The sequence below is a fragment of the Berghia stephanieae genome, chromosome 1 (assembly GCF_034508935.2).
Source record: "Berghia stephanieae isolate SIO BIC M18660-M18661 chromosome 1, UCSD_Bste_1.3, whole genome shotgun sequence".
Classification (NCBI taxonomy): domain Eukaryota; kingdom Metazoa; phylum Mollusca; class Gastropoda; order Nudibranchia; family Aeolidiidae; genus Berghia; species Berghia stephanieae.
The window spans coordinates 9,418,046-9,435,545 of NC_088360.1; the positions used below are offsets into that span (position 1 = coordinate 9,418,046).

General features: G+C 32.0%; 1 protein-coding gene across 1 annotated transcript in view; it reads left to right on the forward strand.

Moving 5' to 3' along the window:
• Positions 1 to 17,500, forward strand: part of LOC144967498 (patched domain-containing protein 3-like) — a 65,040-nt gene that overhangs the window by 37,814 nt on the left and 9,726 nt on the right. The window contains exons 8-18 of the mRNA XM_078904852.1: positions 467 to 564; positions 2,063 to 2,183; positions 2,766 to 2,889; positions 3,645 to 3,817; positions 8,159 to 8,283; positions 9,571 to 9,697; positions 12,861 to 13,038; positions 15,318 to 15,479; positions 16,235 to 16,350; positions 16,865 to 17,020; positions 17,285 to 17,410. Coding sequence (XP_078760978.1) covers positions 467 to 564; positions 2,063 to 2,183; positions 2,766 to 2,889; positions 3,645 to 3,817; positions 8,159 to 8,283; positions 9,571 to 9,697; positions 12,861 to 13,038; positions 15,318 to 15,479; positions 16,235 to 16,350; positions 16,865 to 17,020; positions 17,285 to 17,410 — 1,506 coding nt within the window. The remainder of the gene's footprint in view (positions 1 to 466; positions 565 to 2,062; positions 2,184 to 2,765; positions 2,890 to 3,644; positions 3,818 to 8,158; positions 8,284 to 9,570; positions 9,698 to 12,860; positions 13,039 to 15,317; positions 15,480 to 16,234; positions 16,351 to 16,864; positions 17,021 to 17,284; positions 17,411 to 17,500) is intronic.

Consider the following 17,500-nt stretch of genomic DNA (forward strand, 5'->3'; position numbering starts at 1 on the left):
ATATACGAGACGTTTTATTGTTTTGTAAAGGTCCTATAGCCTGAATTGTAAGGTCTTATTGTTGTATGAGAATACCCCCTAAGCAATGTAAACTATTGTCGACATACTAAAGATAGTATGCACTTGGCTATGAAGCTCACAACATTGCCATCCGGAAATATAACGGTGCAACAAACAAAACTATGTGTAACCTTGAACGTTTTTTAGTCTGGTTAATACAGTTTAGTGAGAATTATTCACAAACATGGAAGGCAAAAAACAATAATAAAGACCAGATTGACTTCATCTTCTATATATATATATATATATATATATATATATATATATATATATATATATATATATATATATATATATATCTATATCAATGTTATGTAATTGCGTTTGGTTATCGGAACTTCAACTATGTGAACCCTAGTGTAATAACGTTAAAATGACTAAGTGTCACGTTTTTATACATCATCAGATGAAAGACAGAACAGAATCATGGGAAACCAAGTTTATTGACATGGGAAACGACGGCCATTCGAGTCTGGGCGATACTTACGTTTGGGCCGGGAAAAGGTATATTGTAATTACTTTTCTTTTGTTTGATTTGGTTTTAATTGTTTGACAACTTGGTAGGTAGATTGGACATTCACAATTTTTCTTACAAAACATTTTACTCATTTTGGCTTAGCAATCTTTACTGCGTGTTCTTGTATTACAATCCGATAAAGAATTAAAATAGCTTAAAAACCAGAAATGATAGAAAGATCTAGTATTTTGCATAGTTTTTTATCACGATTCAAGTGTTATGTGGTGAAATTTCAGGATGATAATAGATATAAGCCATTAATTACAGTTGCGCTTTTTTTCTAAAAAGGGAGAAGTTTAACCAAGAAATTTTTGACGCGTTTTTAGTTCCTTCATATTATCACGTCAAAATTCCACCTAAGTCAAATTTCTCCCTTTTTACAAAAGGCTGTATTGTATCGGCTTATAGATAGCATCTTTCTGAAATTTCACCACGAAAAAACTTGAATAGTTATGGAAAATTATGCAAAAAAACAAAAACTAGATGTTTCTATCATTTCTAGTTTTTAGCATAATATTTCAAATCATTATCATAAAATCTACATGTAAATCAAAAGACCAACGTAGACTGATTTATTTACAATCAAGAAACCTGGGACTTCTCATGTTTAAGATTTTTTGACAAGTAAAAGAATATCTTGCTTCATCTTTATCTAAAATTTGATGTCTTACCAAAGTGAAATAATCGGGATTGCCTTAAAAGGGTTCAACCGAAGGCCACGGTTCAACAGTCATATCGTTACTTCCCTCGTAATGACGCATAGTAAATTAGTAACTGGTTCTAAGCTGTCGGAACAATGGCTGACGCCCTTATGAAATACTTCTCCGACGAGGATAAAAGTGTATCCAGAGGAGAAAAACAATATAAACCTGATCATATTTTGACTTTAATACATTCTGATCACATGACATGTGAAAAAGTTCTAGCCAGCAAGAAGAATAAAAAGTACAGATTTTCTTTGGTTAGAACCAAGCTGCTCGTTCCTGGGCGGACGTGTCTTCAGACTATTGAATCCTATTGCATGGCAGATTGTCTACATCTGCATATGGATGACCATAAGATATTCCCAATCAGAAATGATATATTTTCCAGTATGAATGTTTAATAATGATTATATTTATCAATTCCAATAATATCGAAAGATATGGGCAAAAATAATTTCAATGACCGTTCAATGCACTGTGGCAAATCATGACAGAAAACCTTTAGAAAGAAATTATCATAATTCCTCTTTAACTTGAATTATTGTTTCACAATGTTAATTTTCGAGAAAACACTTTTTCATTTATTCTAACCCAGTCATACACATCGTCCACATTCCCATTTTTCCATACACGTTCTTAACACAGACACACACACACACACACATACACACACGCACACACGCACACACACACACACACACACACAAATACATGCAAACAAATCTTTTCTCCTCCTGATTAAATTATTCCCTCTTTGCAATTGTTTTTCCTTCAATTTTAGTTGGGATGAAGAGTCATCAAAAGCAATTTCTGGCGACACCGCCCTCCTGACCATTGGCTACGTCATCGTCATCATATTTGTGGTATCTGTCTTGGGAAACTTCAACTTCATGGAACAGAGGGTAATTTATTTATTTATGTCTTTTTAAGATAATATAAATTAATCTTACCTTCTTGAGCCAATCATAGCAAATAATTTGTTACCTTAAACTATGGACCGTTTAGATGTTTTAATGTAAATAATAGAGTCTGGAAAAATATAACGAAATAATAATAAAAATGTCTAGCCCAAATACTTCTTCTGCCAATAACAACAATAATATAAACACGTTACCTGACATTGTAGTTGCTCCTGAGAGTTATATACATACATTATATATATATATATATATATATATATATATATATATATATATATATATATATATATATATATATATATATATATATATCGCTATTTGAACTCGAAACGTACCAAATTACATTTTTTGTCCCTTATTGTATGTTACATTAATTTTTATTCGATACCTGAGAACTAGTCAAAATCATTATGCTTTCGCCCTTTCAATTGTCGTTTATATAATCTTATGTTATCGAAAAGTGAGAAAGAGATGAGAAAGTATGATTTAATCTCTATTTTTATTCTATTTTTTCTTTTTTTTTTTTTGGTAGTATCATTATATTGACATTTCTTCCATCTTCAGATGTGGCTGACCCTTGGGGGTTTCATATGCATTGGATTGTCTATCTTGGTGTCTATAGGATTATCATCAGCTTTCCAACAGGATTATGGGCCCTTGCAAAGCGTGTTGCCTTTCTTGTTGCTTGGTAAATAGATAGTGTGCAGATGACGTCACTCAGGCCTTTGTTATTGTTTTTGCCATCCACGTTTGTGAGTTGTTCTCACTAAACTGTATTAACCAGACTATAAAAGTTCATGGTTACACAGAGTTTGTGTGTTGGTCCGTTATACTTCCGGATGGCAATGTTGTGAATTCCTTGGCCAAGCGCATTCTATCTATAGAAGTTTTAAAAAAAATAAAAAACTTAAGTGACGATTTATTTGCTAAAATTCAAACATTTAGTCAAGAATAAAATAACTTAGGTTAAGTATCAGGTGTTGTATTGAACACAATGTGTAAAGTTTCTTAATGTGACAAAAACCGAACACTCGCATTTTCGGTTATCTTAAATTAAAAACCACTTCTTGTCATCTGGTTGTTCCTGATACAATAAACTGGTTGGAAGCGATCGATGCTCGTGCGGTTAGCCGTCTAGTGGTATGACACTCGCTTTGGTATCAGAAGGACCTGGGTTCGAGCCTCGCTCGGCGCATAGTTGAGTCCTTGGAAAAGACTCTTTACTCACATTCTCTTACCGTACTCAGCGTTGTCTCTGTCGAAAATAAAATGTAATATCGCCTAACAGACGTCATGTCTCGTTCTACATGTTACGTGCTGCTGTTGGTCAGGAACCCTTTGTAAAGCGCCTTGAGCATTCTTAGTGGATATTGTGCTATCTAAAAGATCAAGTTTTTTCTTTGTGTGCTTTTTTTACTTCAAATTTTCTCATCTGTCTTCCAGGTATTGGTGTGGATGATATGTTTGTCATTATGGGTGCCCTACAAAACCTGCCTCCACATGAAACGGACTGCCCAGTGCCGGACCTAGTCTCAAAAGTATTGGGACATGCTGGTGTGTCCATTACGGTCACATCTCTTACTGATTTTGTGGCGTTTATGATTGGTGCTTCCACCGTGAGTTTTCTGATCACTAATTCTTCTTCATCTCCTTTTTATGCCATTATTACTGTTGCTGCCACTACTACTACAACAACAACAAGAACTGCTACTACTACTACTACTACTACTACTACTACTACTACTACTACTACTACTACTACTACTACTACTACTACTACTACTACTACTTCTACTACGACTACTACTAATACTACTACTACTACTACTACTACTACTACTACTACTACTACTACTATTCTACTCTATTCTTCTTTCTTCTTCTTCTCTTCTTCTTCTTCTTCTTCTTCTTCTTCTCTTCTTCTTCTTCTTCTTCTTCTTCTTCTTCTTCTTCTTCTTCTTCTTCTTCTCTTTCTTTTTTCTCTTTCTTCTTTTCCTTCTTCTTCTTTTCTTCTTTCTTCTTCTTCTTCTTCTTCTTCTTCTTTCTTCTTCTTCTTCTTCTTCTTCTTCTTCTTTCTTCTTCTTCTTCTTCTTCCTTCTTCTTCTTCTTCTTCTTCTCTTCTTCTTCTTCTTCTTCTTTCTTCTCTTCTTTCTTCTTCTTCTCTTCTTTCTTCTTTCTTCTTCTTCTCTTCTTCTTCTTCTTCTTCTCTTCTTCTTCTTCTTCTTCTTCTTCTTTCTTTCTTCTTCTTTCTTCTTCTTTTTTTTTCTTCTTCTTCTATTCTTCTTCTTTTCTTCTTCTTTCTTCTTCTTTCTTCTTCTTTTCTTCTTCTTCTTTCTTCTTCTTTCTTCTTCTTTCTTCTTCTATCTTTCTTCTTCTTTCTTCTTCTTTTCTTCCTTTCTTCTTCTTTCTTCTTCTTCTTTCTTTCTTCTTCTTTCTTCTTCTTCTTTCTTCTTCTTTCTTCTTCTTTCTTCTTCTTTCTTCTTCTTTCTTCTTCTTTCTTCTCTTCTTCTCTTTTCTTCTTCTTCTCTTCTTTTCTTTCTTTCTTCTTCTTCTCTTCTTTCTTCTTTTTTCTTCTTCTTCTTCTTTCTTCTTCTTTCTTCTCTTCTTTTCTTTCTTCTTCTTCTTCTTTCTTTTCTTCTTCTCTTCTATCTTTTTTCTTCTTCTCTTCTTCTTCTCTTCTTCTTTCTTCTTCTTTTCTTCTTTTTCTTCTTCTTCTTCTTCTTCTTTCTCTTCTTCTTCTTCTTCTTCTTCTTTCTCTTCTTTCTCTTCTCTTCTTCTTCTTCTTTCTTCTTTCTTCTTCTTTCTTCTTCTTTCTTCTCTTTCTTCTCTTTCTTCTTCTTTCTCTTCTTCTTCTTCTCTTTCTTCTTCTTTCTTCTTCTTCTTCTTCTTCTTCTTTCTTCTTCTTCTCTTCTTCTTTCTCTTCTTCTTTCTTCTTCTTCTTCTCTTTCTTTCTTCTTTCTTTCTTCTCTCTTTCTTCTTCTTCTCTTCTTCTTCTTCTTCTTCTTTCTTCTTTCTTTTCTTTCTTCTTTCTTCTTCTTTCTCTTCTCTCTCTTCTTTCTTCCTTCTCTTCTTCTTCTATTTCTTCTTCTTCTTTTCTTCTCTTCTTTCTTCTTCTTCTTTCTTCTTTCTTCTTTCTTCTTCTTTCTCTCTCTTCTTCTTCTCTTCCTTTCTTCTTCTTTCTCTTCTTTCTTCTCTTCTCTTCTCTTCTTTCTTCTTCTTTCTTCTTCTTCTCTTTCTTCTTCTTCTCTTCTTCTTCTACTTCTATCTCTTCTTATCTCTTCTATTCTTCTCTTCTCTTCTCTTCTCTTTCTTTTCTTCTACTTCTTCTTCTCTTCTTCTTTCTTCTTTCTTCTCTTCTTCTTCTTCTTCTTCTTCTTTCTTCTTCTTCTTTCTTCTTCTTCTTTCTTTCTTCTTTTCTTCTTCTTCTTTCTTTCTTCTTTTCTTCTTCTTTCTTCTTTCTTCATCTTCTTCTTTTCTTCTTCTTCTTTCTTCTTCTTCTTCTTTCTCTTCCTCTTCTCTTCTCTCTATCTTCTTTCTCTCTTCTCTCTTCTCTCCTTCTTTCTTCTATCTTCTTCCTTCTTCTTCTCTCTCTTCTTCTTCTTTGCTTCTCTCCTTTCTTTCTTCTTCTCTTCTCTCCTTCTCTTCTCCTCTTCTTCATTCTTTCTTCTTCTACTTTTGTCTTCTCTTCTTACTTCTCTTCTTCTTTCTGTCTTTTCTTCTATTAGATCTATCTTTCTTATTCTTGCTTACTTCTTTGCTTCTCTTTCATTCTTCTTCTTCTTCTCATATACTCTTACTTACTCTTTATTTCTTTCTTCTTTTATTCTTCTTATTACTCTTTCATCTTTTCTTCTTCTTCTGACTTCTCTCTTTTAATCTTCACTTTCTCTTCAATATCGATCGTTCATTACTTCTTCTCTTCAACTCTCTACCTGACCATTTTCAAGATAGTCATTTATATCTATTCTGAAATTTCTGTCAAATTTTCAATACTATTTTTTCCAGATACTCAATTCTATATCTTCATACCTTCATTCTACTCTTTACTCTTTTTTCTACATCTATTAACTTCTTTATCCTTTACTTCTACTATCTCTTACTTCTATATCTAAAATTCTAATACTCTATCACTATCTTCTACTTCTCTTTACTTCTTCTTTCTATCTATTACTATCTACTCTGTCATCATTCTCTTCCTACTTACAATTCTACTTCTACTTTCTTCTTCTTTTCTTTACTCTATCTTCTATCTTCTACATTTCGCTTTTTACTCTATTCTTACTTCTACTCTATAATCTATCTTTTTCTTCTCTACTTTCTTCTCTTTATCTTTCTTCTCTTCTTCTTCTTCTTCTCTCTACTTCTCTCTTATCTTCTTATTCTTATCTATCTTCTCTTTTACTCTTCTTCTCACTTTCTTCTCCACTTCTTACTTTACATCATACTTCTACACTACTTTTACTTACTTTCTACTTCATTCTACTATTTACTTCTACTTCTACTTCACTCTATCTACTACTTCACTTCTACTTCTACTTCCTTACTTCTACTTACTTCTACTTCTACTTCTACTTCTACTTCTATTCTATCTACTTCTATTCTACTTCTACTTCTACTTCTACTTCTACTTCTACTTCTATTCTACTTCTACTTCTACTTCTACTTTACTTCTACTTCTACTTCTACTTCTACTCTTCTACTATTCTACTTTACTTCTACTTTTTACTTTACTTCTACTTCTACTTCTACTTCTACTTCTACTTCTATTCTTCTATCTATCTTACTTCTACTTCTATTCTACTTCTACTTCTACTTCTTTCTTTACTTCTTACTCTTCTACTTCTACTCTTCTACTTCTACTTCTACTTCTACTTCTTCACTTCTACTTCTATCTTCTTCTTCTTCTACTTCTCTTCTCTCTCTTCTCTTCCTTCCTTCTCTCTCTTCATCTTCTTCTACTCTTTCCTCCTCCCTCCTCCTTCACTTCTTCTATCTTCTCTCACTCTCTTCTCTACTTCTCCCTTCTTCCTGCTCCCTCCTCCTCCCCCCTCCTCCTCCTATTCCTATTTCTTCTCCTTCTCCTCCTCCTCCTCCTCCTCCTCCTCCGACTTCTTTTACTTCTAAATAATATGTCCTTTTGCAGGTAACTATTATATTATACTGGCTCTATAATGAGACAATCTAGTCATAATTACCAGTGCATGAAAGAAAATATTTTGTGTCTACGTTTGAATTCTTAGTGTCCTCAGCCTAGACACCGAGACAGATTACATCTATTATTATATTATAGTTTTTATATCTCAAAGTGATAAGGATGAAACCAGAATTCATCTTTTAGCAATGCTTCAGTAGTCTGGAAAACCCCCTATTTAAAAATTTGACCAGGAAACTCGTCCTTCAAATATCGATCGATTTCATTGAACCTCATCTTGGCAAAAACTCTCAAACCTGGGACCGCGAAGTTTTTGCCAAGATGAGAGTCATTTAAATCGATCGATATTTGAAGGACGAGTTTTCTGGACAAATTTTCAAATATGGGTTTTTCCAGAGTACGGCAGAGTTGCAAATGCTTAATACCCATTCATTGCACGGGTTTTGTACACAAAGTACTTTTTACCAAATCTATTGAATTCATTGACCTTTAATTCAACTAGCCGATTACTTCTGGGAGTACAAAAAGTTCAAAAGAAACATCGATCACCGATAGCCTACCGTCTGTTTACTTGTCAGACGAGTGTTATACTGACCGGGCAACCGAGATCCTCAAGCGAACTGAAGGCGAAGATTCTGAATATTACATTTTCTTTCTTTTTTTTATAGTGATTACAACCTAAAAGTGTCGCATGAAAGATTACGGTAAAAGTTCTGAAAATAAATAAATTATCTTATGTGTGGTTTTACGTTTACAGTGTTTTATAAGAAGTTGAAGATGTCATTTTTTTCTTGCATTTGTCCAGATAATTCCTGCCTTGAGATCATTCTGTATTTATGCTGGCATGGGTATCCTTTCATTGTACATTCTTCAGACAACGTTCTTCGTGGCATGTCTTACATTTGACATCAAAAGGATCAGAGCCAACAAGTATTTTAACTTTCCTTACCAAACATTCTCAGTATTTTCCCAAAATCGTAGGCTTAACTAGCAGAAAAATTGATTTTTTAAACTCAAACAAGCTCTCTACAAAACCGCTTTATGTTCTTATTAATTAAACAAAGACCATTCTTCAAATTTTGTGTTGTACAAAAAAATTTGAATAAGAAAAATGTATATTGTGTCGTAACAAATGTGACGATTTTGCTGCAGGTCGTAAGGAGAGGGTTAAACAGTCTTTTTATTCTCCTTCCAGTCAGTTTCGACACACATGGTTCATTTATTTGACCATAGATCTGAAAACATAATTAATATACATCTTGCTTAGTGATTTAGATGATGAAATTTGGGACTGAAATGAAAGAATATTAATCCTGTTTATCTATTCACCCCTTTCATCGATTGCAATACTCCTTGAATTCTAGCACGCTCTCGGGAGTAGCTGAAAAGCGTACTAATTTTATTTCACAAATAAATAAATAAAATTCCCTTTTTTCATCCCATAAGGGAAATTTTTCTTTAGGGTCTATTCCAAGGGATGACTGGAATAACCCAGGCGTCAGCCGCAGTGCAGCGCCGCAAATTGAGCTAGGGGGAGGTGACTTGCTCAGGGTCACAGGGGAACGGCGAGTGATTGAGCTCGGTACCTTTCGGGTGCGAAGCGAAGACCGTACCGCTGAGCCACCGCTGTCCCCTTAAAACCCAAGCGAGCCAAATATACATCCTCTTGCGAGGTAGTGACTTATATAGAGTGAATTATATAGGGAATGAGATTAGTGGAAGAGTAGTGACCCTTGATTGGACGTCACCGGCGGAAAAGTTATTAGAGAGAGAACGTCATGTTGGTTGTGCGCATGCGTCTCTCGTCCTCGATCGTGCTGGGAATCGGAGTGATAGAATACAGCAAGTACTGTATTGTGTAAAAATAATAAAAATCCATTAACAAAACATTCTCAAATGAATCCTTATATGTGACCCCTCGTCTCAAAACGGTATTAAGTCGGAATGATTAAGATGCTGAAAATTGAATTTGTAGCCAGAAATATCAGACTTGTGTTGATTTTTTGTTTTATTGAGGAGAATGAATATCATAGTTTAGAGTGCTGAAAACCAATGATTCATATTTTTGACTAGTTTAGCTATAATATGACTTTTTCGCATCTGGTTCATCCCGACATAATACCGCTTTGAGACGTTGGGTCACATATTATTTCTGTAAAGATTAATAAGATATGCTATCAATCAACGATGACTTTATTTTCATTTGACTTACAACAGGGACGCTTGCTTTTTCTGCGTTCGCCATAAGGATGAATACGAACCAAACAAATGCAGTCAAAAACAGTTTATTCCATTTGTCTTCAAGAAAGGACTGGCCCCTATCATCACAAAGACACCAGTCAGGGTAAGCAAAAACTGTCACAATTGACCTTCATTGATGATATAGATAGAACGTAGATGACGTCATTCAGGCCTTTGTTATTGTTTTTTGCCATCTATAGATAGTATGCGCTTGGCTAAGAAACTCACAACATTGCCATCTGGAAGTATAACCCACCAACACACAAAACTATGTTTAACCTTATACGTTTATAGTCTGGTTAACACAATTTAGTGAGAATTACTCATAAATACGGATGGCAAAAAAAAATAACACCCTTGTGACGTCATCTTCACTCTATCGATAGATTCTACTGCACAACTTTGAAACGTTTATTCATCTTGGCGTTGTTGTGATAATGCAAGTGGGGAGTATCCATAATTTAAAAACATCCGGGTATTTTTTGATTAACGTTTAATAATTAAAACAAACAACAAAGCTTTACTGAAATATCAAAATTATCATAAAACTATGAATATTGATAAAAATATAATTATCATAAAACTATGAATATTGATAAAAATATAATTATCATAAAACTATGAATATTGATAAAAATATAATTATCATAAAACTATGAATATTGATAAAAATATAATTATCATAAAACTATGAATATTGATAAAAATATAATTATCATAAAACTATGAATATTGATAAAAATATAATTATCATAAAACTATGAATATTGATAAAAATATAATTATCATAAAACTATGAATATTGATAAAAATATAATTATCATAAAACTATGAATATTGATAAAAATATAATTATCATAAAACTATGAATATTGATAAAAATATAATTATCATAAAACTATGAATATTGATTAAAATATAATTATCATAAAACTATGAATATTGATTAAAATATAATTATCATAAAACTATGAATATTGATAAAAATATAATTATCATAAAACTATGAATATTGATTAAAATATAATTATCATAAAACTATGAATATTGATTAAAATATAATTATCATAAAACTATGAATATTGATAAAAATATAATTATCATAAAACTATGAATATTGATAAAAATATAATTATCATAAAACTATGAATATTGATAAAAATATAATTATCATAAAACTATGAATATTGATAAAAATATAATTATCATAAAACTATGAATATTGATAAAAATATAATTATCATAAAACTATGAATAATGATAAAAATATAATTATCATAAAACTATGAATATTGATAAAAATATAATTATCATAAAACTATGAATATTGATAAAAATATAATTATCATAAAACTATGAATATTGATAAAAATATAATTATCATAAAACTATGAATATTGATAAAAATATAATTATCATAAAACTATGAATATTGATAAAAATATAATTATCATAAAACTATGAATATTGATAAAAATATAATTATCATAAAACTATGAATATTGATAAAAATAAAATTATCATAAAACTATGAATATGATAAAAAATATAATTATCATAAAACTATGAATATTGATAAAAATATAATTATCATAAAACTATGAATATTGATAAAAATAAAATTATCATAAAACTATGAATATTGATAAAAATATAATTATCATAAAACTATGAATATTGATAAAAATATAATTATCATAAAACTATGAATATTGATAAAAATATAATTATCATAAAACTATGAATATTGATAAAAAATGTAATTATCAATAAAAACTATGAATATTGATAAAAATATAATTATCATAAAACTATGAATATTGATAAAAATATAATTATCATAAAACTATGAATATTGATAAAAAATGTAATTATCATAAAACTATGAATATTGATAAAAATATAATTATCATAAAACTATGAATATTGATAAAAAATGTAATTATCATAAAACTATGAATATTGATAAAAATATAATTATCATAAAACTATGAATATTGATAAAAATATAATTATCATAAAACTATGAATATTGATAAAAAATGTAATTATCATAAAACTATGAATATTGATAAAAATATAATTATCATAAAACTATGAATATTGATAAAAAATGTAATTATCATAAAACTATTAATATTGATAAAAATATAATTATCATAAAACTATGAATATTGATAAAAATATAATTATCATAAAACTATGAATATTGATAAAAAATGTAATTATCATAAAACTATGAATATTGATAAAAATATAATTATCATAAAACTATGAATATTGATAAAAAATGTAATTATCATAAAACTATGAATATTGATAAAAATAAATTATCATAAAACTATGAATATTGATAAAAATATAATTATCATAAAACTATGAATATTGATAAAAAATGTAATTATCATAAAACTATGAATATTGATAAAAATATAATTATCATAAAACTATGAATATTGATAAAAATATAAATTATCATAAAACTATGAATTTTGATAAAAATATAATTATCATAAAACTATGAATATTGATAAAAATATAATTATCATAAAACTATGAATATTGATAAAAATATAATTATCATAAAACTATGAATATTGATAAAAATATAATTATCATAAAACTATGAATATTGATAAAAATATAATTATCATAACCTCATTCTGGCATTCTATCTATTTTTGCATTAGGTATCAAAACAATCTGGCAACTCGTGCTTCGGCTAGAAGCAGACGACTGGCTGCTATGGGTCAGCGCACGAGTGGACTATCTGATTACATTCATACGGCAAGCCACATATTAAACAATATGTGGCTTGTCGTATGAATGTGGTATTATGTCTAAGTTGAGCTATTGACAAAAATTGAAATTCAAAATCAAAATGATCATAAAATGAATTTTTGGTTGGGTTTTTTTTTTTTAATTTGTGGTTCTTTACAGTGGAAGACATATTTATTACTCTTTACGAAACTATAAAACGTTTACACCAAATATCACTTCTTTGCATATATATATACAGTTAACAGCAAAGTTATTTATTCGATTAAAACTATAGTGATGTTTTTATTATCTAAGAGACCTCTACTCTAGACATAGTGTTTATCTCCAAGAAGGAATGCTCAAAGATTAAAATTTCATTTCGTTCCATCTATATATCTAGACCATTCCAACACACTACGCTTTAAGGCAATGATTCACAAATGCATTCCATCCCACATATTTTTCAAATGGTCTTTAACTGATATTATTATGTAATCTATTTACAGGTCGTTGTCATCATCTGTACCTTGGCATTATTTGGTGTTAATGTTTGGGGATTTATTGAGTTGGAACAATACTTTAACCCTTACTGGTTTATTCCTGATGACTCGTACGCCTCTGACTACTTGGATGCCCAAGACACATACTTTGCTTCTAATGGAGACCTGGGACACATGTATTGTGGTAGGGACAAAATGTGGTTTTCTCTGCTAATTATCTCTGAAGAATGCACTTAAATTGACGAAAATAGTAAATAAGGACTATGATAGGTTGCCCCAAATCCGTACTGGTTTTCTGTACTTCACATTCTAACAGCTCTAACTGCAGGTTGAATCAACTAAACTCTCAACTGTTTGAGAAACTCAATTATTCGACGTCTTTTGATTGGTTTTGATGTAATAGATGCGATGTATTATCGGTTAACCTAACTATAGGCCGAAAATAGATTACCAAATTTCCACACCCCAAATACGTACGCTCATGCCCCAAACCCGTACAGCATTAAATTTATAGTCCTAAAGCTTTTGATATATTTTTAAAATATAGAGTAGATTCAGGCTTACCGGCCACACAAGCCTTATCCGTGGTCCTCTCAGAGAATGGAAGACTGCTGGCCAGAAATATGACCAATGCTGTATAGTGATGTCGTAAAACGTAAAGCTCAAGTGACCGGTTTCAGGTGAACCAGCCAATTTTGCACCCTAAGCAGTCTTATCCATGTTCTCTACGCAAAATGTTATTGGTGACATTTTGGTACTACCGGTCACTTACGGAACTTTAAGATCCAACCGGCCACCCATAAATATGTGGTAGAATTTACCTTCAGTTTATGTAAAAAGATGAATGGTGTGGGCATTTCGGGTTTCCCCCTTCATCTGACAGATTAATATAACACAAAAGGTATGATAGTAATCGTTATTGATACATATTGAAACTGTGTTGCTGTTGGTTTTGAACCCCTTTTGTTTTTAGAATCACATTTAGTGGATATATTCTTTATAAATGCTGACATTTTGAAATGAATTTGTTATTTTGGATACTTGGATTAACAATACGGATTTGGGCCGAGGCATGGGGTAAAGTGGCATGCTCCAAATCTGTACGACAGAGAATATAAGCTTTAAAAGCTTTTTATATTTATTTTACTGACAAAACACTTATGTAAATGATAAATTTAACATCTCTGCTCATCTTTTAAATTAAAATTGTACACGGGTGATAGAGGAAAATAATTTTTACAGAATCGATTCATTGTAGTGCTGCAAATTAAAATACAACTCTTGGTAGACTACTTGATTTCAACTTGGAAAAGGAACAAATTCCTACGCGATTGGCTATCTTCATTTATGACAATATTTCAAATTACCGTTTATAATGACTGGTATGAATATCGATTTTTATGTGAAGTTCAAGAAATTCTAATTATAAAAAAATGTAATTCACCGTGAAAAAGAGAGTTATCTATGTGAACACGAAACGGTTTTATGTGACGCACCCTGAAGCGTATGAAATTTGGACATTATGGATTAGGGGCCACCAACCTTCATTGTTATCAATGTCACTGTCATCGTCATCATTATCATCATCATCAACATCATCACCATCACCACCATGACCATAAGGATTGTGATAAGTACACTCGTTACTAATTTGTTCGAGCTAAACAGATTTGTGTACAAGGGGAAGCAATCAAATTAATAACCTAATTATACCTCACAATCTTTTAAATAATTATTCCCTTACGTCTAGACGTCTATATCTCGTTTATAACAACGCAATTTTCTCGGCTCTTAGAACTGATGAAAACAATCTATGTTTTTGCTAATTAAGCTACTGATTTTGAATAGAAAGTGCTGTGATTTTTGAAAACGGGTTTCTGTTATAATTCCAAACTATGAAATGGTCTTTACAAACCTAATATTGGTCTCTAGGAAGAGTTGGGAACCTATAGACAGAACTCTATGAGTATGTATAAATCATCGTATTATGTTCACAAAGGGTAAACCAAAAACTTCTACATCATTTGTCTTTCTATCTAGATTTAAGCTTTTAGTCCAATATATCATTGTCATCTATTACTTCTTCGAGCTTCATGCAGCAACAGTTGCATTGAAATTGTAGATAGTGGTCTTGTGGTATGGTCGGTAAGTCCCTGGTTCGAATCCCGCTCTGAGTGGCTCAAAGTTGGATCTTTGGAAAGAAATTCTTTACTCATATTCTCTCACTGCACCCAGGTGTAGAGTTAGTGTCAGACCGACACCAGCGATGCATCAGCCAATAACAAAAATTGTATTAGCTCCTTACACTTAAATGCCTGTATTTTAAAGGTTACTGTTGACTAGGGACTCCTTATAGATCGCTTTGAACATATTTAAGGAATATTGCTCTGTATAAAATGTCATTTTTAAGTTCTTTAAAGGTATGTTAGAATTAAAGGTTTTAAAAACGGTTGGCCTTTTCAGGGGAATTGGATTACCATGGATCTCAGACTAAGATGCATAAACTAAATGAGTTGATGGAGAACAGCAGGTACATCACAAACGGTACAACAGATTCGTGGTTCGAAACACTCGTTGATTGGCTGGGTACGACCACTGATGCAAGTGTCCTGGCAATGCTTGATGGTAAAAACCCTACTCTCTCTCTCTCTCTCTCTCTCTCTCTCTCTCTCTCTCTCTCTCTCTCTCTCTCTCTCTCTCCCTCCCTCTCTCTCTCTATCTATCTATCTATCTATCTCTATCTCTCTCTATCTATCCATCTATCTATCCATCTGTGTGATCTTGTAGTATGGCACTCGCTTTTGGATTGGGAGGTCCAGGGTTCGAGCCTCGCTAGGCGCATAGTTGAGTCCTTGTAAAAATTCTCTTTACTCACATCCTCTAAACGAATTCAGGTGCAAAATGAGTACCTGGGCGTTAACAGCGTTGTCTCTGTCCAAATAATTGTAATATCGCCTAACAGGCCTCATGACACGTCCTACATGTTCAGTGTTACTGTTCATCGGGTACCTCTTATAAAGCGCCGTGAACACGTTTAGTGGACATTGCGCTATGTAGAAGCTCTTTATCTATCTATATGTCTATCTATCTATCTATATATCTATATATCTATCTCTGTCTGTCTGTCTGCCTGTCTGACTGTCTGTCTGTCTGTCTGTCTGTCTCTCGTCGGTCGTTTGCTTGGACCACTTGAAAGACGCGTCTTTAAAATTTGGTCAGAAAAAGTCCTTCAAATTTTGATCGATTTAAATGACTCTCATCTTGGCAAACACTTTAAAAGCCGGAATCTCGTGAGGTCTTCCTTCACTCCCAGGTTTGAGTAAAGCTGTTAACTGGTCAATTAAAATTTCTAAACAATTTTCTAATCGTTTTATCATCAGTTAACAAGTATCCGACAACACGGGAAAACTTCCGAAATCTGACCTGTGACATGACGCAAAACATCGCCAAACGAACTGCTTCTTACATCAACTTTAAAGATGGCTGTACTTTGAAAGTAAGTTGGATTTTTATTTTTATGTTGTTACCTTTCGATATATGGTAAAATTACGGGATTCGAGTAGCCGCTATTTAGAAAATAAAACTACTGAAAGCTTCTGTTTATCACATTTCTAACAAATTAAAAACCAGTATTTGTTCATAGATAAGTGTAAAAATGAAATGGTGTATGGTTGAAACAAAATTACAGGAAAAAAAGCAACCTAAATCAATTAGCTATTTTGAGCTAGGTATCGAACCTCAAACCACCTGATTAACGACCAGACGTGTTTCCAGTACAGTGCAAAGATTACTTGATGGTTTGGCGAATTCATAAGCACGTTTTGCTGAGAACCCTTTTCGAAAATATTTGTGTGGAAATTTTGAAATGAAAAATTTTGGAGCATAAAATAAAATTCTGAAAAGATGGGTGTGATACGGGCTATATCAAGATATCCCCCCAAAATAATGTTTCGTCACCCATGGAAAGCCAATCAATTAAGAGTGGCCGATTTGATGAAATCCTTCCTCAGGCTACACGGATGCCTTATAATCACATTGATATGGACGATGCTCAGACTGAGATCGACGCAATGGACAATACGTTTGACTTGGTCGCTAAAGCTGGATTCAGTGAAGGAGAGTGTTTCCCCTATGTCAGGCGTTATCTAACTTGGAATACAAATAAGGTTGGTAATAGTGTTATTCTGATTTGCAATAGGATTGTCATCGTCATAATTATCATCGGCATCATCATCGTCATCATCATCATCATAATCATCATCATCATCATCATCATCATCTGATATGATGACATAGATAATGAATAAGATTTTAAGATAAATCAACTACGTCATATCCTCCACATGTTATTCCTTTCCTCTCTTTCAGAGCTTTAAACGGGAATAAATAATATTTATATTTTTATTTTTATTTACCTCAATCATGTTTAGATCCTGAAGGAAGAGCTCTACAGAAATCTTGCCCTGGCCATGGTGTGTGTGTTCATTGTTGGTCTTATTCTGATTGCTCATGTCGTCACCACAATCTTCGTTTTCATCGGTGTCATTTTCACGTTGGTAAGCTTACGCAACTGCAGAGTGAAAAAACAGTATTTTATAAATAAGCAATTATCAATTATGTTGGGAAAAATTAGATGAAAAAAAATT